This window comes from Brachionichthys hirsutus, chromosome 22 (genome assembly GCF_040956055.1).
Source record: "Brachionichthys hirsutus isolate HB-005 chromosome 22, CSIRO-AGI_Bhir_v1, whole genome shotgun sequence".
In the NCBI taxonomy this organism is placed as follows: domain Eukaryota; kingdom Metazoa; phylum Chordata; class Actinopteri; order Lophiiformes; family Brachionichthyidae; genus Brachionichthys; species Brachionichthys hirsutus.
The window spans coordinates 251,807-276,522 of NC_090918.1; the positions used below are offsets into that span (position 1 = coordinate 251,807).

Here is a 24,716-nt window from a genome sequence, read left to right on the forward strand (position 1 = left end):
CCGGCTCAGAGGACCGACTCAGAGGACCGGCTCAGAGGACCGACTCAGAGGACCGACTCAGAGGACCGACTCAGAGGACCGACTCAGAGGACCGACTCAGAGCTCCGACTCAGAGGACCGACACGCATCCATCGCTCAGTGTCTCATGTTGATGCAGGAGGTGCCAAAAAGTAACGTCTCAAAAGCAGGTGAAGCAGCAGGAGAGCTGCTGCCTCCTCTCTGCCTCCTCTCTGCCTCCTCTCTGCCTCCTCTCTGCCTCCTCTCCGCCTCCTCGCTGCCTCCTCTCTGCCTCCTCTCTGCCTCCTCTCTGCCTCCACTCTGCCTCCTCTCTACCTCCTCGCTGCCTCCTCTCTGCCTCCTCGCTGCCTCCTCTCTGCCTCCTCGCTGCCTCCTCTCTGCCTCCTCTCTGCCTCCTCTCTGCCTCCTCTCTGCCTCCTCTCTGCCTCCTCTCTGCCTCCTCTCTGCCTCCTCTCTGCCTCCTCGCTGCCTCCTCGCTGCCTCCTCGCTGCCTCCTCGCTGCCTCCTCTCTGCCTCCTCGCTGCCTCCTCTCTGCCTCCTCTCTGCCTCCTCTCTGCCTCCTCACTGCCTCCTCTCTGCCTTACCTCTGGTGTCCTCTGCTCCTATTGGCTGGCGTGAGAAGTGATGATGTCAGATTATAATCCGCTGTCAAAGAGGTTGTAGTCAGAAACAGCTCCCTTTGTTTGAGTCCTTGTCCTGTTCCTGACATTAAAGAGTTGATGCTGTATTTGGGGGGGGGGGGGGGGGGGGGGCGTTGAGCTGGGCTCACCTGAACTGGCCGCAAATCAACCAAACTGCTTCGGGTTTTCTAGCCCGATGAGCATGTTTTGAAGCTTTTTAAAGGGGATGCACTGAGGAGAGACCTTTATTGTTATTTATGTGTGTTGGACGGAAGCCATTTTGAATTGTTATTGTCCTCTCCTTGTTTAATGAGTGGCTTTGAGGGGGGGGGGGGGGGGCTGTAAATACCTTGAGTCAGTCAAAGATGCATTCTGCCCTGTTGGTGTAACAATGTGTTTAACCCGCAAGTGAATTATTGTCCTTCAAAACAGAGAGAGAGAGAAATGCAAAAACTCAACCTGCTGTCAGAGGCGCTGTCTGTCTTGTGATTGGCTATTTTGCCTATGCAGGAGGCATATGGTGTATAGTAGGGAACCGTTTTAAACACACTAAAATCACACAAAACATAAACTCTTCCAGCATCACCCATCCTGCCATAACACTCTCCGGACTCTCCGTCATCAGGAGCTTTCTTCAGAAGCACTTCCTCTCTCCGGCTGTCGACCTGACGCCGTACTGTTAACGTTTACCGAGAACCAACCGGTGCTACTGGTCAGTCCGAGCTCATCCGAGACCAAGAAGTCGTGTCACAACCTCAGGACAATCCTACCTGTGCTCAGCTTCATGGCTGCCTCTGCAGGCACGCACGTCTGTAAGGGGGTGTGGTTGTATATATGTGGCTGGTTACCGTGGTAAGAAGTTGCTCCTTTCTTGTGGATTAAATGTAATTAAATTGGAGCATTGGTGCAAATAATTCACCCTAACAGCGTCATCGCGCTCCTCTTGTAGGCCGATCGTTCCTGAGCAGGAGAACTAGGAGTGTACACTAAAACCGCAGCATCGACTCTGCTTTGTGAGAAGGTTGTTTTGCTTTGGGGTGAAACATTTGTCCTTAAATGTTTTATATTTTGTACATTTGTATGTAACATATCATGTAAATAGGCAGAGACAGTGATTTTGTAGTCTTTGTAAAGCCCTAATAAATGGTGTCACGCAAACAACGTTCAGAGCTGCTGTCTTAAATGTGTGTTCTGCATGTGTTTTGGTTGGGTTACTTATTACATATATATTAATATATTACACCAATAGTTTATGATACGGCTAGCAAGGAGCACCACGAGATACTAAAATGTGAGTGAAGTCGATGGGGTCAGAACCATTTCATCTTATCACAGAGAAACCCAAACGTGCTACTGATACGATGCATCGCTCACTGATCGGCTGATTTCTCAAGATAGTGGCGATGAAGGTATTTACGTATCTTTGAGAAAGGAATGTGCATTTTATAGAGTTATGGGACATGCTGAGTGATTGGGAGCTTTTATTTTGAAGGACGGCAGATCAAGTTGGGTCATTTCACTTCCGGGGAGCTGTCAGCTGTTGCGGAAACCAAGATGGTGGCGGGATCGATCCCGGAGCCGGAGGGCTCGGAGCCGTTCGCGTCTCTCCCGAAACATTCCTACTGGTTCGACTTCTGGACCTTCGTGCTTTTTGACGTGATGTTTTTCCTCGTCATGTATTTCATAATCCCGTGAGAAGGTGAGCGGGATTTGGGAGAGGGCGGCTAAGGAAGTGGCTAAACTCGTGCTAACCCACCGGTGGTGTTGTTTTACTTTCAGATATATCTATTTATAAATAGATATCTATTTATATATCTATTTATAAATAGATATATCTGACGTCACGCTCTTAAACTGGACTTTTCGGGGTGTTATTCTTTTAATTGTGCCAAAAACTTACCGAGCGCTAGTAAGGCTAATTTGTCATTTAGATATTCAGATATTAACATAGATGTAAATATAACATTTTGGGTCATACAAGTACTTGTAGTGAGTATCTTTGTTTCTACCGCTGAATGACTCATCTTTCCCTGACCGGCTGGTTTTACTTCACGTTTGTTCTTGTCATAGTTGTGATGACCTCTTCTCCAGGATTGCTCCCTCGGACTCTGGAGGTCTTGGCCTGTCCTGGAATGTGAGGAATGCTAGCCAGCTAGCATTCCTCACATTCCTCCCCATAATAACTACAGCTTGGACCCTGGAACTGTCATTAACTTCTGACATCGTTACGACAACGGAGATGAACCACAGCGCTCCTCCAGCTGGCAGTCTGTTGCCGTGGAGCCTGTTGCCGTGGAGCCTGTTGCCATGGAGCATCGGTCTTCACCGTTTCCTGCTTTTTGACGTGTGAATATCTGTAACGGGACCTGGAGCTGGAGCTCGCCTTCAGTTGGCTCTGAAGGCTGAATGGGTGTCGTTCTTCTTGTATGTGGATGGATACAAGTACAAAAGCCCAGTATTGCTTTTAATAATGACCACAGCGTCACCAGAACTTCTCAAACGCAGTAGTGCTCCGATATGTTTGACTTCCGGAGCCTACCCTGTATCTCCAGGCCTGAGTGAGGACGGCGTTCCTGTTCGGATGCTTCAGAGTCTGTGCGTGAAAAGTGATCAAAATAAAACTCTTTATCTCTCTGACAGGTCACTGTCGTTATATAAACACGAGTACACACTGCTAGTATCTGCAGCCTGCGGGCTTCGGTCAATGCCAAACGACACTCGAGAAGCACTTTAGAGACTAAAACTACAACTACTATCAACCGTTACTTTGTCCATCACACTGCACCGTAAGCAATGTATTTGTAAGTACTTCCTTTTATCCAACTTCCGTTTGTGGACAAGCAAAATGAGATTTCCTTCATGATTTAGTGAATGTCGGGGGAGCATGTATTACAGTACAAATACAGTCACACAGTAGCATGTATTACAGTACAAATACAGTCACACAGTAGCACGTATTACAGTACAAATACAGTCACACAGTAGCATGTATTACAGTACAAGTACAGTCACACAGTAGAATGTATTACAGTACAAATACAGTCACACAGTAGCATGTATTACAGTACAAATACAGTCACACAGTAGTATGTACTACAGTACAAGTACAGTCACACAGTAGCATGTATTACAGTACAAATACAGTCACACAGTAGCATGTATTACAGTACAAGTACAGTCACACAGTAGTATGCATTACAGTACAAATACAGTCACACAGTAGCATGTATTACAGTACAAATACAGTCACACAGTAGCATGTATTACAGTACAAATACAGTCACACAGTAGCATGTATTACAGTACAAGTACAGTCACACAGTAGCATGCATTACAGTACAAATACAGTCACACAGTAGCATGTATTACAGTACAAATACAGTCACACAGTAGCATGTATTACAGTACAAATACAGTCACACAGTAGCATGTATTACAGTACAAGTACAGTCACACAGTAGTATGCATTACAGTACAAATACAGTCACACAGTAGCATGTATTACAGTACAAATACAGTCACACAGTAGCATGTATTACAGTACAAATACAGTCACACAGTAGCATGTATTACAGTACAAGTACAGTCACACAGTAGCATGTATTACAGTATGGTACAGTCACACAGTAGCATGTATTACAGTACAAGTACAGTCACACAGTAGCATGTATTACAGTACAGGTACAGTCACAGTAGCATGTATTACAGTACAAGTACAGTCACACAGTAACATGTATTACAGTACAAGTACAGTCACACAGTAGTATGCATTACAGTACAAATACAGTCACACAGTAGCATGTATTACAGTACAAATACAGTCACACAGTAGCATGTATTACAGTACAAATACAGTCACACAGTAGCATGTATTACAGTACAAGTACAGTCACACAGTAGCATGTATTACAGTATGGTACAGTCACACAGTAGCATGTATTACAGTACAAGTACAGTCACACAGTAGCATGTATTACAGTATGGTACAGTCACAGTAGCATGTATTACAGTACAAGTACAGTCACACAGTAGCATGTATTACAGTACAAATACAGTCACACAGTAGCATGTATTACAGTACAAGTACAGTCACACAGTAGTATGCATTACAGTACAAATACAGTCACACAGTAGCATGTATTACAGTACAAATACAGTCACACAGTAGCATGTATTACAGTACAAATACAGTCACACAGTAGCATGTATTACAGTACAAGTACAGTCACACAGTAGAATGTATTACAGTACAAGTACAGTCACACAGTAGCATGTATTACAGTACAAGTACAGTCACACAGTAGCATGTATTACAGTACAAATACAGTCACACAGTAGCATGTATTACAGTAAAAATACAGTCACACAGTAGCATGTATTACAGTACAAATACAGTCACACAGTAGCATGTATTACAGTACAAGTACAGTCACACAGTAGTATGTATTACAGTACAAGTACAGGGACACAGTAGCATGTATTGCAGTACGGTACAGTCAAACAGTAGCATGTATTACAGTACAAGTACAGTCACACAGTAGCATGTATTACAGTACAAGTACAGTCACACAGTAGCATGTATTACAGTACAAGTACAGTCACACAGTAGCATGTATTACAGTACAAGTACAGTCACACAGTAGCATGTATTACAGTACAAGTACAGGGACACAGTAGCATGTATTGCAGTACGGTACAGTACGGCCCTTCCTCTGCTCACACTGCAGGCGGGGCTGCTGAAGCTGCAGCCAGATCTGTAACCCGACCCTCGACTTTACCACGGAGGTATTTGTAGCAGAGGAGACGCTGGAGAAAGTGGACGGCCAATACAAATACCAGAAATGTGGGGAGAACTTCAGTAGCGTCCTGGAGCGGCTGAAGCACCGGCAGAGACGTGTGGCCGTGTGTCGATACAAATGCTCCGTGTGTGAGGAGACATCCAGCCGGGCCGGACCCACACAGGTGAGAGGCCGGACCGGTGCACCTGCAGCAAGGCGTTCCTCACACGCGGAGCGCTGGCGAGGCACCAGCGCAGCCACAGCGACCTGAAGCCTTTCAGCTGCCCACAGTGCCCAAAGAAGTTCAAAAGCAAGCGAGCGCAGCGCGAGCACCTCAAAGCGCACCTCAAAGCGCACCTCAAAGCGCACCTCAAAGCGCACCTCAAAGCGCACCTCAAAGCACACCTCAAAGCGCACCTCAAAGCGCACCTCAAAGCGCACCTCAAAGCGCACCTCAAAGCACACCTCAAAGCACACCTCAAAGCGCACCTCAAAGCACACCTCAAAGCGCACCTCAAAGCGCACCTCAAAGCGCACCTCAAAGCACACCTCAAAGCGCACCTCAAAGCGCACCTCAAAGCGCACCTCAAAGCGCACGCAGGAGAGCAGCCATTCATCTGGAATATCTGCACCCAGCACGGGAAAAGATTCAAGAAATCCACCGCACTGTCCGACATCAACTGTATCTACCCCGGGGCAGCTGTATCTACCCCAGAGCAGCTGTATCTGCCCCAGAGCAGCTGTATCTGCCCCAGAGCAGTTGTATCTACCCTGGGGTAGCTGTGTCTGCCCCAGAGCAGCTGTATCTGCCCCAGAGCAGTTGTATCTACCCTGGGGTAGCTGTGTCTGCCCCAGAGCAGTTGTATCTACCCTGGGGTAGCTGTGTCTGCCCCAGAGCAGCTGTATCTGCCCCAGAGCAGTTGTATCTACCCTGGGGTAGCTGTGTCTGCCCCAGAGCAGTTGTATCTACCCTGGGGTAGCTGTGTCTGCCCCAGAGCAGCTGTATCTGCCCCAGAGCAGTTGTATCTACCCTGGGGTAGCCGTGTCTGCCCCAGAGCAGTTGTATCTACCCCGGGGTAGCTGTGGCTACAATAGTAGCTTCACCACCACCAAGTACGGAGTGAATGAATAATGTACAATGTAAAGCGCTCTATAAAACCAACGCATTATTATTATTATTATAGGTTTCCCGCCGGACCGCTTGTCTGGACGGACTTCCTGTCCCACCCACATTCTCGTGTCGCTTCCGGGTGCTCACACAAGCCTCAACCAGCGAGACGTCGTTATCGAAACGTTGTAAACAAAAGTTGTAAAACGGTTTAACTTCCGCCGCCCGTTGAGCAGGAAGACATGCATATCAAAGCAGGTAAAGCTGACGACGTCGCCTCGCGGGGTTCACCTTCAGTCCGCTCGGTGGGGTTTGGTTCCCTGCTAGCGGTGCTAGCCACGATGCTAGCGGTATCGATAGCAGCCTCTTCACCGCTTTGAATGGCGATTACGAAACTTTTACTTTGGCTAACATGCTAGCTTGCTATTAATTATTGTTAAGTGAAAATAGAATCTCCCCTTCCACGACACCTTTTTAAGACATTGTGGGACGTTAATGGTCGCCTGGTGAATTTAACTCGCTGCATCGCCAGGTTGAAATGAAGAAGTAAATGTTAAAGCCAGTCCTGGCTCGTAGCGAATGCCGGATGCTAGCCGTTAGCATGGCGCTGTTGGACGGCTAGAGTTCTGGTTTTCGGCTGCTTTCCCCAGATGTCCTGTTCCCGGGACCGTTTTGAAGCGGCCCCGCCGTTGCCTTTGTTTGTGTTTTCTTCTCTTCATGTCGTATATTAGATTAATAATCCTTTATTAAAGACGCGACTCACGGGATCTCTGTGACGTCTCTGTTTCGCATGTATTTAGCTACTGACTTCAGGGTCACTGAAATACTCCAGAATGATACTCAACATTTAAACTGAAATACTCCGGAATGATACTCAACATTTAAACTGAAATACTCCAGAATGATACTGAACGTTTAAACTGAAATACTCCAGAATGATACTGAACGTTTAAACTGAAATACTCCAGAATGATACTGAACATTTAAACTGAAATACTCCAGAATGATACTCAACATTTAAACTGAAATACTCCAGAATGATACTGAACGTTTAAACTGAAATACTCCAGAATGATACTCAACATTTAAACTGAAATACTCCAGAATGATACTGAACGTTTAAACTGAAATACTCCAGAATGATACTGAACATTTAAACTGAAATACTCCAGAATGATACTGAACATTTAAACTGAAATACTCCAGAATGATACTGAACATTTAAACTGAAAAACTCCAGAATGATACTGAACATTTAAACTGAAATACTCCAGCATGATACTCAACATTTAAACTGAAATACTCCAGAATGATACTGAACGTTTAAACTGAAATACTCCAGAAATATACTGAACATTTAAACTGAAATACTCCAGCATGATACTCAACATTTAAACTGAAATACTCCAGAAATATACTGAACATTTAAACTGAAATACTCCAGAATGATACTGAACGTTTAAACTGAAATACTCCAGAAATATACTGAACATTTAAACTGAAATACTCCAGCATGATACTCAACATTTAAACTGAAATACTCCAGAAATATACTGAACATTTAAACTGAAATACTCCAGAATGATACTGAACATTTAAACTGAAATACTCCAGCATGATACTGTACATTTAAACTGAAATACTCCGGAATAATACTCAACATTTAAACTGAAAAACTCCAGAATGATACTGAACATTTAAACTGAAAAACTCCAGAATGATACTGAACATTTAAACTGAAAAACTCCAGAATGATACTCAACATTTAAACTGAATACTCCAGAATGATACTGAACATTTAAACTGAAATACTCCAGCATGATACTGAACATTTAAACTGAAATACTCCAGAATGATACTCAACATTTAAACTGAAATACTCCAGAATGATACTCAACATTTAAACTGAAAAACTCCAGAATGATACTGAACATTTAAACTGAAAAACTCCAGAATGATACTCAACATTTAAACTGAATACTCCAGAATGATACTGAACATTTAAACTGAAATAATCCAGAATGATACTCAACATTTAAACTGAAATACTCCAGAATAATACTGAATGTTTAAACTGAATACTCCAGAATGATACTCAACATTTAAACGGAATACTCCAGAATGATACTCAACATTTAAACTGAAATACTCCTGAATGATATTGAACGTTTAAACTGAAATACTCCAGAATGATACTGAACACTGCTACATAGTAAAGGCTATTTGCAACTGGAAAGAGGCTGTTTAAATGTTTACGTTAGTGAATGTTGATCTGCAACGTAGTAATTTTCATCGTTGATGCTGTATTTATTGTGTTCTTTAACGTTCTGCTATAAACAGCTTGTACTTGTACCGACCCAGTTTTGCTCTGTTGTCCTGATGAAGTCCTCCCTGGAGATTGTTTACTCGGTAAAGCCTAACGATCCGACGTTATTGGTGAAATGTGACTCGCTACAGCCAGATGTTCTTGACTTGTGACTGTTTCTCCTGGCCTGAGGCTGGATGTACTTAATCAGCGTGTCTCCACCTGTTTCAGGTACATGGGAAGCCAGCAGCATTGTGTGTGAGTCCGACGCCCTTTGTGGCCCAGCAGCCCTCGTGTCAGCCACCGACCCCGAGCCACACATTCGCAACCGCCGCTTGTCTCCCGGCTCGAGCTACTGTGGGGGCGGGGGGGGTTGCATCTCTCGGGAAGACAGGCAGCATTCACCCGAAGGCGACCTGATCGTTCCGGGCCAGACGCACACCTTCAGCTTCCGCAGGGAAAAGGAGCGCAAGGGCCAACCGCACAAGGGCCGCGGCCCCCGCAGGGAAAATCAGGGTCGTGGGAGCGAGCGTCCACAAAAGACCGCCCACAAAGACAGGTGGGTGGAGGACAGTCTCTCGTCGCTCAAGCCCCCGCCTGCCTTTCCGGTGCGAGACAGCCCAGCCAAGCTGCAGCCTGCGGTCAGCTACGCCTCCAAGGTGAAGGCGGGGGCAGCAAACGGAGCGCTGGAGGAGGAGCGTCCGGCCATCGGCATGCTGCTCCAGAACCAGTGGGGGCTCAGCTTCATCAGCGAGGCCGGCCCGGCCACTCAGGGGCTGGAGACGGTTCTCACGGCGCAGCCCCCCGAAGAAGCCCCTCCTCCGATCGCTGCCCCCGTCACTCCTGCCACACACCCAGGGGTGGACCAAAGCAACGGGAAGCTGCTCCTTACTTGTCGCCATTTAGTGGAGGCGTTAAACTATCACAGTCGAGGTGAGAGCCGCTTGCCGGGCGGCGTCCGACCAATCGTGTTTCTGTTCGTGTTTCTCAGCGTTTTCTCTTCTTATCCTCAGAATGGAACGCCGTCTGCAACAAACAGAAAAGAGGTACGTTGGGTTAAAGTCGGAGAAGTTCAATAGCCGCCATGAGCACATACTATAAGCCTTGTTCCGATTAAAAAATGTTTGATGGCGTTGATTGCATTGAAACGGGTCCGTTCGGACCCTAACGCCGCTTAAGGGTTAAAGGGCGTCGTGGTGGAGCGGGGCGGGACATCGATATACTCGAGACGTCAAAAGCAGATCTCCAATCCAACAGAAGGGTCTGCTTCAACCATCGTACTCGTCATTTTATGCTTAAGTGTTGAGTTTAACATTTATAGAGTGATTAGAGGATAAATCAGAATACGCAGACGCGTATCGTGTATCACGGTGAAGCCTGACGATATCGTGCTGTTGGTTTTTCGGCCGTTTCCTGCAGCGCTCCTGTTTCCTCGTCAGGTTTCTGGTGCTGAGATGAGTTTTCTGTTGGTCATGTGATTTTCATCCTACCAGTTCTGCAGAAAGCCCCCCCCCCCCCCCAACTATATTAAACTCAGTTGTGTGGAGAAAAGAGACCAGCAGCAACGTTCGGGGGGAAATGTCCGTCATTCTGTAGCGACACGCAGCTGGTATGTTCTGGACTTCGGCCTTTGACATTTTGTCTTCCTGTTTTGCAGTTCCAAAAAAGGTGGTCTGGTACCAGGACAGCCAGGAGCACCCGGCCTAGCGGCGTGACGGCCCCAAAGTATATAGAACCGCATACACAACACACCCACATGCACATGGAAGCATATAAACATGGACACACGCTGCACTCAGGATGATGTCTTCACGCAAAGCCACACGGAGACACTTTGGACTGACTCCGTTGGGATCTTACAGCAGTGGACCTTTTAACGCCTTACGGAGAGCCTGCCTTAATTAGATTTCATTTCCTCGTCCGTTTTTAGCCTGCACGTGTCGGGCCCCTTTTTAACAAGGAGCTGTAATGTAAAAAGAAAAAGAATCCCCCACAAAGGCTGCCGTTGGCTTTTTCTTTTTGTCCTCTGTAAAGCGAGATGTCAATCAAGCACTTTGTGTAAAACATCTGATCGATTCCTGTTTGCGGGCGGAGCCTCAGGAGCAGTTTAATGTCCCCGTTTGATCCCGGCCAGAGCGTCTGTCCCGTCGCTGCTCGGGTTTATCGTTAATGTATGCAGATGACTTGTTGATCTCTCTTCGGTTTACAGGGGGGTGTCGCAAAGGCACAGTAAAACCTGCCCCTCCCCCGTCAACGTTTAGTGCTGGTTTCCTGATCGAAGGTCGACCAGAAGTCAGAGGAAGGGGTCTCACCGTGTTTGTGTTGATCTTGAGAAGAACATTTATTGAATTAAAGAATTTACACTGGAGAACGAGGAGGAATGTACGTGAACAGTATTGCGTAATAAATGAACAAAAGTGATGAGTTCTCGGTCCAGTTTATTTCCTGTGACTTGCTGAACATCAAATGCATGATGGGTAACAGTTTGCTGAGCGGCCTGAGTCCGTCGTAAACGTGGAGAGCAGTCAGAGAGGAGGAGGAGCTACGGCGGGCCTTTCGTACCCGGAGACCGAGCGTCGAAGGAGCCGCCTGTCCACCGGGGGCGCTGCTCATGGAAGCGCTCACGGATTTCACCATTTCATGCGTCTGTCCGTCAGTCTCTCCAGGTCACCTCCACCTCGTCCGTCCTGTACCTGCAGCAGAAATGTTCTGTCAGTCGGCGTGTTCCTGCTGACCCGAGTGGACCCTGAGCGTGACCCTGAGCGTGACCCCGCTGGGTCGCGCTGACACACCGTTTGAGGTGTACCTTTGCGTAATCCACGAGTCTTGCAGCGCCGTCACCTGACCGGACCGGAACATCTCCCAGCCGGCCTGGGCGATCATCGCTCCGTTGTCGATGCAGAACCTGAGGCACAAAGGGACCGCTGATCTGGACCGGGCCTCCGTATTCAGCCGGTCATCTCACACACACACGCATCACTTCAGTGTCACAAACATTTCACGTCAGCATCCACTAATACTTTCATTCGAATAAAACGAGAAGCGTTTTCAACAAAGTACGCACAAATTGAAGTAACCACGGAAACAGACCGGAGACGGCTCCAGGCAGCTTTACCGTTCATCTGTGGCGAACAGCCGGGCTCCCCGCTCCTCACACATCACCCCCATCATCTCCTGCAGACGCAGATTACCTGCAGAGGGGTCAGGAGGTCACGTGCCCTGCTGGATCAGACCGAGTCCTCTCGGGAGGGCTTACCTGGTGCCCGTAGCGGCACAGGCCACGTTCAGCAACACTAAAGATCCGCTCGGGTGTTTAGACGGCGCATCCTGAACCCGAGAAACTTCTTTTTGTCGCTTTCGGTTTTATCGCCTAAATACTTTTAAATTCCGACACTGAATGAACTGCTGTCCCGCTCACTTCTCCATCAGCGCCGCACCGCCCGTGTCCTCGTGGGAAAACGTTTTTCATGACTTAATGGAGGACGTGTAGAAACTGATTCAACAGAAGAGTCTGTTTGATGGAGGCCCTTCAAACAGCAGCTACTAGAACGGGGACACGCCCTGAAAGTGTGACTCACAGCCGACTCCGCCCACGATGAGCGCCTCCTGGGAGCCGCAGTGAGCCATGGCCCGCTCCGTTATCTCCACCAGCATCGAGAACAGGGTCTCCTGCACACATCACAAGCATCGTCCTCTTCATCATGCGTGAGCGTAAGATGGACAAGTTAGGAGATGATATAAGATCAAAGTCAAGTCCCTGTGGGGGGGGGGCTTTGTGCTGATCTCAGAACAGACCAGCAGCTGACCTGTTGTTCGTACCTGCAGGGAGAAACACAGATCCTCTGCTGCACACTGACCAGCGCTCAGCATCTTATGACAAACGTCCTGTGAAGAAATACGTTTGAATGATAAAACACCAACGATTGAACCATAAATCATCATTAGTCTGCCGTCTACTGCTGATTAATGGCTCCGCCCACCTCGACGTAGGAGGAAATCCCAGAGAAGGACACGTCCATTCCTTTCACCGTATACGGAAGCTCCACGAACAGACTCCCTCTAGCAGCAAGGAGGAGGAGCAACGGGGGCGGAGTCAGTGAATAGTCCTGGACAAGCTGTTCTGAGGAGGTGCTCGGCGGATCTCACTTTTTCGCCATCTGCTCGATGTTGTAGCCCGGACTGGGGTCGTTGGAAATCTGAGTGGAGGAACGGTTTCACACAAAGTCTTAACGCGCACGGACCACCTGGATCAAAGAGGGGGGGGGGGGGGCACCTTTAGCACACGAGCGAACCGATCCAAACAGTTCCCGACCGCGATGTCGATGGTCTCCCCAAATATTCTGTAGCGGCGCTCTGAGTAGGCGATGACCTGAACAGGAAGTCAAGGATAAGGGAAGGCACGCACGCACACACACACACACACACACACACACGCACACACACACACACACACACACACACACCCACACACACCTGTGTGTTCCCTCCACTGACGTACAGCACTGTGGGGTTGTGGGACTTCGTGATCAGTCGACCCATCTCAATGTGTCCGATACAGTGGTTGACACCAACGAGCGGCTTCCCCCAAAGCTGAGCGATGGTACGAGCCACCAGAGCCGTGGTCACCAAGGGGGCCCCCATGCCAGGACCTGAGGGGGGGGGAGAAACGATTCGGGAAAGAGCCAAATCCTCGTTGGAGGATGGGAAGAACACGAGCTCTAATGATTGTTCATTATTCTGAGAGAACGGATCTCGTCTGATAATAAACACGATAATAAACACGGTAATAAACACGATAATAAACACGCTAATAAACACGGTAATAAACACGATAATAAATAAGATAATAAACACGATAATAAATACGATGATAAACACGATAATAAACACGATAATAAACACGATAATAAATAAGATAACACGATAATAAATACGATAATAAACACGATAATAAACACGCTAATAAACACGATAATAATCACGGTAATAAACACGGTAATAAACACGGTAATAAACACGATAATAAACACGGTAATAAACACGGTAATAAATAAGATAATAAACACGATAATAAATACGATGATAAACACGATAATAAACACGATAATAAACACGATAATAAATAAGATAATAAACACGATAAAAAATACGATAATAAACACGGTAATAAACACGATAATAAACACGATAATAAATAACATAATGAACACGATAATAATCACGGTAATAAACATGGTAATAAACATGCCAATAAACACGGTAATAAACACGGTAATAAACGCGATAACACGATAATAAATACGGTAATAAACACGACAATAAATACAATAATAAATACAATAATAAAGACGATAATAAAACGATAATAAATACGATAATAAATACGATAATAAACACAATAATAATACGATAATAAACACAATAATAAATACAATAATAAATACGATAATAATACGATAATAAACACGATAATAAATACGATAATAAACACGATAATAAATACGACGAGATTGACCCTTGAAAAAACCGTTGTGCCGTATACAATTCTGACTTTCATTAAATAATTTCATAAATGTGTGAAGAACCTTTGGAACAAATTATTGGGCCAAATCCTGAGAGAGAGCAAAATGTGTGAAGTGCAAGAAAAGGAACGTCAGAGATCCATACCCGGATCCCGATCAGAGACCCGTACCCGGATCCCGATCAGAGATCCGTACCCGGATCCCGATCAGAGACCCGTACCCGGATCCCGATCAGAGATCCGTACCCGGATCCCGGTCAGAGATCCGTACCCGGATCCCGATCAGAGACCCGTACCCGGATCCCGATCAGAGACCCGTACCCGGATCCCGATCAGAGACCCGTACCCGGATCCCGATCAGAGACCCGTACCCGGATCCCGGTCAGAGACCCGTACCCGGATCCCGGTCAGAGATCCGTACCCGGATCCTGATCAGATCCTGCTCGGTCACCGCTTGGACTCCTGGTCCTGCTATCCTTTTCACCACAAGGTGGCGCTTGGGGCTCTGATGTTACCTTTGGTGTAGGCCACACAGTCGACGTCTGCAGGCTCCAGCCCTGCTTGCTGCAGCGCCTCCTGGAGGACGGTCAGTACGACAGCACGGTGGTGTCTGGCGGTGTCGCTCGGCATGAAGCCTGACGGGTGACATCATGTGTTCACTGCCCGTGACGGACGGTCAGTGCGTTCGTGTGGCTTACCCTGACCAGGGGGGGTAATGTATGTCCGGCGGGGGTTGGACAGGACTTCACCGTCCCGGATGATCCCGATCCCGATCTTATTGGCACTGCCCTCAAAGCCGATGACCACCGGCATGACGGCTGCAAACCACGCATGGAAACAGTAAAGAAACAGGAAATGGATTTGTGTTTCTGCACCAAACATTGTAGAAGTACATTTTCCTTTGATCTCTTTAGTCTCTCTTAGAAGCAAAGACAAGTTCCGCGTTAGTTAGAGATTTGTGTGATTCTGGGGAGACCTTTGCTGTTTGAGCACTCAGAAATGCTTTTATCCTGCTTTTAAAAGCACTCAATGGAACTGGCCCGGGTGTCACGTGACCCAGGTGTGGAGCTACGAACACCAGCAACACAAACAGAAAAGAACCGAGCCCAAAGCAGGGAATCGAACCGACGACCATCCTTCCGCTGGGAAATAAAACAACCGCTCGATGCTGACTTTAGTAATAACGCATTTATATCTACCTTTTCTTATCCTTCAGTAAACCTCGTTAATACAAACTGCTGATTCTAGCAGCTCATTTCCAACAGGCGGGGTCCTGCGGGGTCTTACGGGTCCTGCACATAGGCAGCTGTACATTTAGCCTGACTGAAAAAGGCTTTGTGCGAACAGTATTTTAACTTAGATATACTTTTTTATGTATTATATTAGCAGTATCTTGTATCTAGACCGTATAGGAAATGAAAACATAATAGGATAGGTTTAAGGTGGCGTTTATATATATTTAAACCAGGAACGCATTCAGCCCGACGCACCGCGAGCACGCGGCTAGCTGCGTTAGCTCCGGAGGGTTCGTGAAGAAGGACCGACTGTTGTTTTGCATCCTGTGCGCGTGCGAGTAAGAACATTTGCATCTCCTTTGCCTGAAATGTATTGATTGTTGAAATGGCGCTGTGATTAGTCAACGTTTGCATGTGTTAATGAACGAAATGACGTCACGCAGCACGCTGAATGTAGCTGGCTGGTTAATTGTCATTCATTCAGTGCTTTGTCAGAGGAAAGCTAGCCTCGGCATAGCTTAGCATTACCTCCGCTGTGTTGAACATGCACCCGAACCCGAGCCCGAACCCGAACCCGAACCCGATCAGTCCGGTGGGTCGCATTGATCCGGAGTTAACACTTGCTTTGACTGCACGTCGTCATTTTCCTTCGACGGGAAAATGATCCAGGATTCTAAAAATCCACTTTATCTGGGATTATTTACACAAACTATGTTAGTTTGTGTAAAAAATATATAATGTAATAAATAATATTTGAAAAATATAATGAAACGCAGATCACTTTGTATTTGACCAAGGATTAATCTAATAAATATATTCGTCATCATCATGAATATATTTATGAAATAGAATGTATTACAGTACAAGTACAGTCACACAATAGAATGTATTGCAGTACAAGTAGAGTCACACAATAGAATGTATTGCAGTACAAGTAGAGTCAAATAGTAGCATGTATTACAGTACAAGTACAGTCAGACATCCTGTCTAAGAGGAGTACTTCTAAAAAGCATCCACTGTTTCTTGTTTTATTCTTTAATCCCTTTTCTGACTGGTTTCTGTTCATTCCTCTGGTTTCTGTTTTCCAGCGGCGTGTGTTCTGTTGTGTGTGCGTGTTGTGCGTCTGCGAAGTGTGTTTGCCGTCGGCGCTTGTGCAAACATGAAGAGAGGCAAGAAAGCAGAGGAGGCGGCTGCAGACGGGGAAAACGATGCCGGCTCTGGTACTGCTTCGTACCTAAACATAAATGTGTACTGTTATATAAACGGTAAACAATCCTAAATGTGTACCGTTATATACACGGTAAACAATCCTAAATGTGTACCGTTATATACACGGTAAACAATCCTAAATGTGTACCGTTCTATACACGGTAAACAATCCTAAATGTGTACCGTTATATACACGGTAAACAATCCTAAATGTGTACCGTTATATACACGGTAAACAATCCTAAATGTGTACCGTTCTATACACGGTAAACAATCCTAAATGTGTACCGTTATATACACGGTAAACGATCCTAAATGTGTACTGTTATATACACGGTAAACAATCCTAAATGTGTACCGTTATATACACGGTAAACAATCCTAAATGTGTACCGTTCTATACACGGTAAACAATCCTAAATGTGTACCGTTATATACACGGTAAACAATCCTAAATGTGTACCGTTCTATACACGGTAAACAATCCTAAATGTGTACCGTTATATACACGGTAAACAATCCTAAATGTGTACCGTTATATACACGGTAAACAATCCTAAATGTGTACCGTTATATACACGGTAAACAATCCTAAATGTGTACCGTTATATACACGGTAAACAATCCTAAATGTGTACCGTTATATACACGGTAAACAATCCTAAATGTGTACCGTTATATACACGGTAAACAATCCTAAATGTGTACCGTTCTATACACGGTAAACAATCCTAAATGTGTACCGTTATATACACGGTAAACAATCCTAAATGTGTACCGTTATATACACGGTAAATAATCCTAAATGTGTACCGTTATATACACGGTAAACAATCCTAAATGTGTACCGTTATATACACGGTAAACAATCCTAAATGTGTACCGTTATATACACGGTAAACAATCCTAAATGTGTACCGTTATATACACGGTAAACAATCCTAAATGTGTACCGTTATATACACTGTAAACAATCCTAAATGTGTACCGTTATATACACGGTAAACAATCCTAAATGTGTACCGTTATATAAACGGTAAACAATCCTAAATGTGTACCGTTATATACGCGGTAAACAATCCTAAATGTGTACCGTTATATACACGGTAAACAATCCTAAATGTGTACCGTTATATACACGGTAAATAATCCTAAATGTGTACCGTTCTATTTTCTTCAACCTCACAGCTTCTGCAAAGAAAGCGAAGAAGGCGAAGGAACCCGAAGCCCCGATTCTGTACGAAGATCCTCCCGACAAAGTGACGAGCAAAGACGGACGCGAGGCCAACATGAAGATCACCTCGTGGAACGTGGACGGGCTGAGGGCCTGGGTCAAGAAGAAGGGCCTGGACGTGAGTATGCTGCAGCCCGGCGGGTGAAGCAGCCTGGATCCATGTTCACACCGGTGCCTTTTCAGTGGGTGCGTGACGAGGACCCGGATGTTTTGTGCCTGCAAGAGACAAAGTGTTCTGAGAAATTGCTGCCTGCTGACATCACTTCAATGCCCGAGTACCCGTACAAGTACTGGGCCGGGTCAGAGGACAAGGAGGGCTACAGCGGCGTGGCCATGCTCTGCAAAACGGAACCCCTCAAAGTCACCTACGGCATCGGTGAGTCGTCTTCTCTCGCAGCTGAACGGCGCTGGAAGCGGCACCGACTCGAGATTCTTGGGTGATTTGTTCCCAGTTAGGGCTTAATGAAATACGAGGAGAACGCGTACTTCCTGTGTTTAGGCCCTTTGGAGGAGCTTCGAGTCTTCAGCGGTCGTTCCAGTCGTTTGTGTCTCGAGTCGCTGCATTCACTTGTTAACTGCCGTTTATCGACGCGCCAGGCAAAGAAGAGCACGACAAGGAGGGCCGCGCCATCACCGCCGAGTTCCCCAGCTTCTACCTGGTGACCAGCTACGTGCCCAACGCCGGCAGGGGCCTCGTGCGCCTCGACTACCGCAAAGCCTGGGACGCGGACTTCCGGGCGTACCTCAGCGAGCTGGACATGCAGAAGCCCTTGGTGCTGTGTGGCGACCTGAATGTCGCACACAAGGAGATCGACTTGAAGAATCCCAAGGGGAACAAGAAAAGTGCAGGCTTCACCCCCGAGGAGCGCGAGGGCTTCGGCCAGCTGCTGGAGGCGGGGTTTGTCGACAGCTTCCGTGAGCTCTACCCCGAGCAGGCCCACGCCTACTCCTTCTGGACCTACATGATGAACTCCCGCAGCAAGAACGTCGGCTGGAGGCTGGATTACTTTGTGCTGTCCAGCAGTCTGCTGCCGGGCCTGTGCGACAGCAAGATCCGCAACAAGGCGATGGGAAGCGACCACTGCCCCATCACGCTGCACGTAGCGGTGTAGGCGGGCCCAGGCGCCGCATGTAGCGCTGTAGGTGGGCCCAGGCGCTGCTGCTGCTGCTTGAGCCGACCCGTAGTCTCATCAGACGCCAGCTTTAGATGTGCGCTCTTTTTCGGGGCTCCTCTCGGCGTAATCAGCATTTATCGGTTACCCCGGTGATTAAACTGAGCCCGTTTCCAGCAGCGATGCTGTTGCTGTCTGAAATGAGTGTAAAATGTTTGAGCATTGACCCGATAATAAAGTGGTTTTATAGACCCCCTCCGTCTGTTTATTATCCGACAGGACCGTGAGGTAAGAAAGGGAAGAAGAGCTTGTTCCTTTGTGTGCTTTATTTGAAACGACAGTACTCGATTCTGTTCTGGATTCAATGCAAACACACGAATGAATGAATGAATGAATGAACGAATGAATGCAGGTTTAATCCTCATCTGATTGTGATTCAGCAGGGACTACGTTATCTTGCTGGCATGCGTCCGTTGATGCATCTTCAGATTGTACGACTGCCTGAATCCCTTCCCGCAGGCCCCGCACGCGTACGGCTTCTCTCCGGAGTGGGTCCTCTGGTGCCGTTTCAGCCGGTTGGCGCTGAGGAAGCTCTTGTCGCACTCGGCGCAGGCGTACGGCCGGACGCCGGAGTGGTAGCGCAGGTGGAGCGTCAGGTAGCAGGACTGGGTGAACTTCTTGTCGCAGTGGGGGCACTGGAAGGGCTTGTGGCCGGTGTGGAAACGCTCGTGCTTCAGAAGTTCGGCGTGGGAGAAGAAGCCCTTCCCGCAGTCCGAGCAGAGGTACGGTCTCTCCCCCGAGTGGGTCAGCTCGTGCCTGACCAGCGTCGCCTTGTACACGAAGCTCTTGTCGCACTGCGAGCAGCCGAAGACGTTCTCCCGCGTGTGGAAGCGCTCGTGCTTCTTCATGCTGCGCTCCCTCTTGAAGCTCTTTCCGCAGAAGGAGCACGTGAAGGGCGTGTCCTCGGAGTGGACCTTCATGTGGCTCAGCAGGCCCCCCCTGTAGAGGAATCCTTTCCCGCACTGTGCACACGCGTGCGGCCGCTCCTTCTGGTGGGTGCGCTGGTGTGCGGCGAGCGCCGCCCGGTAGGCAAAGCTCTTCCCGCAGCTGCAGGCGTGCGCTCGCTCCTCTCCGTGCGTCTGGAGGTGCTCGTCCAGGTCGCTGGCGCCGCTGAAGCGCAGGTCGCAGCGGGGACACTTGAGGGACGGCTCCGTGTCGTGTCTGCAGAGCGTCTTCAGGTGCCTCACCAGGGCAGACTTCCAGGTGAACGAGCGACCGCACTCGGAGCACAAGTAGTCGCCGTCCTCCATGTGGCTGCTCTCGTGCTGCCTCTGCGCCGCCGGGGACTTGAAGAACTCTCCGCAGATGAGGCACTCGTACCTGCGCCCGGACTTGTGCGTCTGCGCGTGTCTCTCCAAGGACTGTTTGAAGGAGAACCTCCGTCCGCACTGAGCGCACAGGAAGGGCTGCTCTCCCGTGTGGATGCGTCGGTGCGCTTTGAGTAAGGACTGGAACTTAAAGCTCTTCTCGCAGTCTGAGCAGCTGAAGCGTCCTCCCCGGAGCTCCCCAGGGCGGAGCCTCTCCGTGCGCCGCTGGACCCGCTCGGGGCAGGAGAAATCAGCCGACGGGTCCAGAGCTGCAGAGCCTCAAGGGAAAGCAGAAATAACAATCACAGCTTGGAGAGCGCTAAAACGCGCTCAGACAGCGGCGGGGGGGCTCACTCACTTTTGTCGCTCGGCTTTGAGGCGTCCCTGGATGAGCCGTAGGCGTGCTCTGCCCTGTGAGAGAGAGTAGGCGTCAGGCGCGGCCGCTCGGCGTCCCTCACTGCGGCGTAACGGGAGACGTTTACCAGCTCAGAGGCTCCGCCTTTGCTCTGCTGACTTCCTGCCTTCTCTTGGCTGCCATGTTCTTCTGTAAGTGTATCACCTGGATCTTCATGGTGGGTTTGGGTCTCCGCCCGCTTGTGCGGACCTTCACCGGGGACACGGCTCGGGGGGGCTCGCTGCTCTCGTTATCCAGATCGACCTCCACCCAGCTGTTGGGTTCCGGAGCGTCGCTGAAACCTGGAACCTGCTGCCCTCGCTCGGGACTCTCCGCGCGCTCGTCTGCACTGTGACCCCCAGTGTGACCTTTCAGGTGCCTCGCTAGCGCGTGCTCCCGGCTAAATGTCTTCCCGCACTGGGGACATGCGTAGCCGCCGCCTCCCGCGTGCGTCTGCTTGTGCCGTGTGCGCGCCGCCGGGGCCCGGAAGCCCTCGCTGCAGACGCTGCAGACGCTGCAGGCGCTGCAGGCGCTGCAGGCGTGTCTGCGTCGGGTGCCGTGTGTGCGTCGGTGCCTGTCGAGGGACTGGCGGAAGGAGAAGCAGCGGCCGCAGTCGCTGCAGCGGTGGGGGCGCTCGCCGGTGTGCACGACCTTGTGGGCGGTTAGCGAAGAGGCAAACTTACATTTCTTCTTGCACTCGGGGCAGTCGTGACGACCCGGAGAGGTTCCGTGTGGGGCGGGTTCCTCTCCGCTGTGGAGCGCTTCCTCCACAGCCGTTACCTCACAGCCGCGTTCTCCCGTCACCGCCTCGATGCCGGCGCTCGCGTCTAACTCCACCTCTGCACAATCCGTCACCGTGATTACTTCGGCGCCGTCGCCGTCGCCTCGCAGGGGACCCGAGAGGACGAGCGCTCTGCTCGGTGACGCTTTGCTGGGACAGACCGCGGACAGGGACGAGAGGATCCTGTCGCCCATGGTGGACGGTGGAACTGCAGAGGAACAGAACAGAGTCCTTCATATGGAGGGTCAGACACCGCGGCCGTGCCGGGGGGGGGGGGGGGGGGGGGGGCTCACCGTGCTGCTCCAGGTGACCGAGCTGTTTGTGGTGCTGGAGCAAAGCTCTCAGGTCCGTCGGCTCAGAGACCGAACGCATGCAGCCGTCCAAGGCGGGACATTCAGCTCCAAGCCAGGAAATGGTCTGGGGGGGGGGGGGGGGTCAAATTACACAGCATCCCAAATAGCATCTACTAGCGAATGCTACCCGACCACTTTGTGACTAATTTGCTTTGAATCACAACCATGGCCTCCTACAGGCCAGTGCGCAAACTAACCGTGACCCGGAACCGTCCCGGGTCAGGGTCAGGGTCGTACGGCTCCATCCAACCGTCTTACTCTGCGACTAGAATTCTTGCAGCATCTCCTCAGCAAAGTACAAAGAACATGGAAGGTATCCGTATTCTAACCTGCTCAAGTTCAGGAACGGGCAGCAGCCGAGCCAGCCGAGAGAGGAACTCGGAGAAAAGCGTCTGCAGGTCGCTGTCGTACTGAGGCCCGTACTCAGCAGGGAAGACGTCCTTCAAGAAACAAGCAGGATAGTACACCAGGAAATACTCAAACGTGCTGCAATCACGTTCAGTATATGAAGCTTTTAGTAGTATACATATATATATCATAATGTTCTCATGTTTCCGTGCGCTCCGTAATACTTCCAAAGTGCAGCTGAGAGACGAATGAAGAGGACGAGCGACTCACGGTGAAGAAGTCTCGTCTCTCCTCGGGGTCTTTGAGCAACGCGTGGATCAGCTGAGGAAAACGAAACGGTCCTTCCTCCGCCCGTCGGCTCGTCTGCAGCGTGGAAAGACGCGACACGTCACGCGTCCTACGGAACGAAACCAGAGACGCCAGACTTCTGACCCTCACCTCCATCGGGGCGGGGCACGGAGCTTTGATCTTCTCCAGGTGAGACAAGATGAAATCAGGTTGGATGAGCTCTTCACTTCTGCACAGCTCAAGAATGTACTGATAGAGAGAGAGGGGGGGGGGGGGGATACGCGTCATCAAGCATCAATAGCCGTCTCGTCTCCGAGGGCGACGGGTCCCCACCCTGGCTCTTAGTCCCAGGCTCAGCTGCGTCCTGTGCTCGTACACGAGCAGCTCCGGAACCACGTCCAGCACCAAGGAGACGTGTTCCGCTACTCGCCAGTACTTCATCACGTCTCGTCTCCTCACCACCTGCCACATGGACGCCGACAGGAGCTGCAGGGGCGGGACCAGGAGTCGTAGCGACGCCAGAGGTAAGGTGCCACCTGGAAAACATGAGAGTACTCTGACCACACCTGGGAAACATGAGAGTACTCTGACCACACCTGGGAAACATGAGAGTACTCTGACCACACCTGGGAAACATGAGAGTACTCTGACCACACCTGGGAAACATGAGAGTACTCTGACCACACCTGGGAAACATGAGAGTACTCTGACCACACCTGGAAAACATGAGAGTACTCTGACCACACCTGGAAAACATGAGTACTCTGACCACACCTGGAAAACATGAGAGTACTCTGACCACACCTGGAAAACATGAGTACTCTGACCACACCTGGAAAACATGAGTACTCTGACCACACCTGGGAAACATGAGTACTCTGACCACACCTGGAAAACATGAGTACTCTGACCACACCTGGAAAACAGAGTACTCTGACCACACCTGGAAAACAGAGTACTCTGACCACACCTGGAAAACATGAGAGTACTCTGACCACACCTGGAAAACACGAGAGTACTCTGACCACACCTGGAAAACAGAGTACTCTGACCACACCTGGAAGATCTTTAAAATTAGCTTCATAAAACTAGTCAGATGAATTGTGTTTACCAAATACTGAATAAATTACTGCATCAAATCAGTTATACTGACAATTTTCGTACAATAATACATTTGAATAGTTATTTAATTTAATTCAAAGGTTCAGAACACAAATTCCCCGATGCGGTTGCTGCTCGCGTCTAATAGTCCGATAGGACATTGTGTATTTTACACATCTCGCGTTTTTAGCAGAGAAGAACGGCGGCGTGTCTTGAACGCAGCCTTGCTGCTGCAAACATGAGACGCTCGTCCAATAACAACAAACGAAGTTTTCTCTCCTTCGAGGATGCATCGCCTTAAAATTACACATAAAAATAACACGACAGCAGGCCTGACAGGCTGTTTGCAAAGGACCGTAAAACCAAGCAGCACAGTATCGCTCCGCTCAGCCTCCGCGGACTCAGAGGCAGAACACAATCGTGTTTATTGATTCTTGGTTCCGAGGACAAACCTTCGGCTGAGGCCGGAAACGCATCGGAGTCCATCGTTTTGATCCGTGCTGAAGATGTGCTAACTGCGGTTAGCCTAGCCGCTGGTCGCTAGCTAGTTAGCAAGCTAGTCCCACTCGAAGAGCATTAGCCAATGCTAGCAGGGCGATGAAGACGGGGCTGAGGCGACTGTTCAACGAAAACCACCAAACTAGCTACAAGTACTGTAGCTAATTGCATAAAAACTCAAAACGCAGTACTTATTTTCGCAGTACTTTTCAGAAGCTTCTTCTTCTGTATATTATTTCACGTCGGAGTTCTGTTTTCTTTATTGCTCGCGCCCCCTGCTGGAGATTTATTTCAGTACATATGCACTGTAATACATTTCGAACTGTTTCTAGTTGAACACAACGTTACACAGTTATATACTTGCTTATTTTTTAATTAATTTCATTATAAAAACATTTTTGCCTGTTGTTGCGAGCGACACCAACAAACTGAACAAACTGATCAGG

General features: G+C 48.7%; 4 protein-coding genes across 4 annotated transcripts; 2 read left to right on the forward strand and 2 right to left on the reverse strand.

The window, feature by feature from the left end:
• The first annotated feature begins 6,716 nt into the window (after nucleotides 1-6,716).
• si:ch211-214j24.10 (uncharacterized protein LOC558894 homolog) lies at nucleotides 6,717-10,622 on the forward strand. Its single transcript, XM_068755164.1, has 4 exons — nucleotides 6,717-6,782; nucleotides 9,061-9,762; nucleotides 9,843-9,875; nucleotides 10,487-10,622. Exons 1-4 carry the CDS (start codon nucleotides 6,767-6,769, stop codon nucleotides 10,534-10,536), a joined length of 801 nt encoding a protein of 266 aa, XP_068611265.1. The 5' UTR covers nucleotides 6,717-6,766; the 3' UTR covers nucleotides 10,537-10,622.
• Nucleotides 10,623-11,383: 761 nt separating this feature from the next.
• Nucleotides 11,384-15,619, reverse strand: osgep (O-sialoglycoprotein endopeptidase). Its single transcript, XM_068755163.1, has 12 exons — nucleotides 15,550-15,619; nucleotides 15,049-15,168; nucleotides 14,866-14,985; nucleotides 13,303-13,478; nucleotides 13,103-13,198; nucleotides 12,976-13,025; nucleotides 12,810-12,888; nucleotides 12,649-12,714; nucleotides 12,408-12,498; nucleotides 11,945-12,020; nucleotides 11,636-11,734; nucleotides 11,384-11,522 (listed from the first exon to the last, which is right to left on the reverse strand). The coding sequence occupies exons 2-12, from the start codon at nucleotides 15,161-15,163 to the stop codon at nucleotides 11,483-11,485; spliced, it is 1,008 nt and encodes a 335-aa protein (XP_068611264.1). The 5' UTR covers nucleotides 15,164-15,168; nucleotides 15,550-15,619; the 3' UTR covers nucleotides 11,384-11,482.
• Nucleotides 15,620-15,870: 251 nt separating this feature from the next.
• Nucleotides 15,871-19,392, forward strand: apex1 (APEX nuclease (multifunctional DNA repair enzyme) 1). Its single transcript, XM_068755298.1, has 5 exons — nucleotides 15,871-15,923; nucleotides 16,674-16,805; nucleotides 17,983-18,146; nucleotides 18,212-18,404; nucleotides 18,626-19,392. The coding sequence occupies exons 2-5, from the start codon at nucleotides 16,745-16,747 to the stop codon at nucleotides 19,138-19,140; spliced, it is 933 nt and encodes a 310-aa protein (XP_068611399.1). The 5' UTR covers nucleotides 15,871-15,923; nucleotides 16,674-16,744; the 3' UTR covers nucleotides 19,141-19,392.
• A 66-nt stretch (nucleotides 19,393-19,458) lies between these two features.
• LOC137911039 (zinc finger protein 709-like) lies at nucleotides 19,459-24,258 on the reverse strand. Its single transcript, XM_068755461.1, has 9 exons — nucleotides 24,225-24,258; nucleotides 23,005-23,207; nucleotides 22,822-22,920; nucleotides 22,643-22,746; nucleotides 22,365-22,521; nucleotides 21,976-22,099; nucleotides 20,990-21,890; nucleotides 20,866-20,918; nucleotides 19,459-20,776 (listed from the first exon to the last, which is right to left on the reverse strand). Exons 1-9 carry the CDS (start codon nucleotides 24,256-24,258, stop codon nucleotides 19,587-19,589), a joined length of 2,865 nt encoding a protein of 954 aa, XP_068611562.1. The 3' UTR covers nucleotides 19,459-19,586.
• Between the last annotated feature and the right edge of the window lie 458 nt (nucleotides 24,259-24,716).

Excerpts from the sequence above, each read along its gene's own strand:
- apex1 (XM_068755298.1), top strand. The coding sequence starts at position 16,745 with ATGAAGAGAGGCAAGAAAGCAGAGGAGGCGGCTGCAGACGGGGAAAAC. Across the intron at positions 16,806-17,982 it reads GGAAAACGATGCCGGCTCTG|CTTCTGCAAAGAAAGCGAAG; the intron begins GTACTGCTTCGT and ends TCAACCTCACAG. Across the intron at positions 18,405-18,625 it reads CAAAGTCACCTACGGCATCG|GCAAAGAAGAGCACGACAAG; the intron begins GTGAGTCGTCTT and ends TCGACGCGCCAG.
- osgep (XM_068755163.1), bottom strand. The coding sequence starts at position 15,163 with ATGCCGGTGGTCATCGGCTTTGAGGGCAGTGCCAATAAGATCGGGATC. Across the intron at positions 12,499-12,648 it reads ATCTGTGTTTCTCCCTGCAG|GAGACCCTGTTCTCGATGCT; the intron begins GTACGAACAACA and ends TGATGTGTGCAG. Across the intron at positions 11,523-11,635 it reads GACTCGTGGATTACGCAAAG|GTACAGGACGGACGAGGTGG; the intron begins GTACACCTCAAA and ends TTTCTGCTGCAG.
- LOC137911039 (XM_068755461.1), bottom strand. The coding sequence starts at position 24,258 with ATGGACTCCGATGCGTTTCCGGCCTCAGCCGAAG. Across the intron at positions 22,100-22,364 it reads CCGTTCCTGAACTTGAGCAG|ACCATTTCCTGGCTTGGAGC; the intron begins GTTAGAATACGG and ends CCCCCCCCCCAG. Across the intron at positions 20,777-20,865 it reads CTCAAAGCCGAGCGACAAAA|CTCTGGACCCGTCGGCTGAT; the intron begins GTGAGTGAGCCC and ends GAGGCTCTGCAG.
- si:ch211-214j24.10 (XM_068755164.1), top strand. Across the intron at positions 9,763-9,842 it reads GTTAAACTATCACAGTCGAG|AATGGAACGCCGTCTGCAAC; the intron begins GTGAGAGCCGCT and ends TCTTATCCTCAG. Across the intron at positions 9,876-10,486 it reads CTGCAACAAACAGAAAAGAG|TTCCAAAAAAGGTGGTCTGG; the intron begins GTACGTTGGGTT and ends CCTGTTTTGCAG.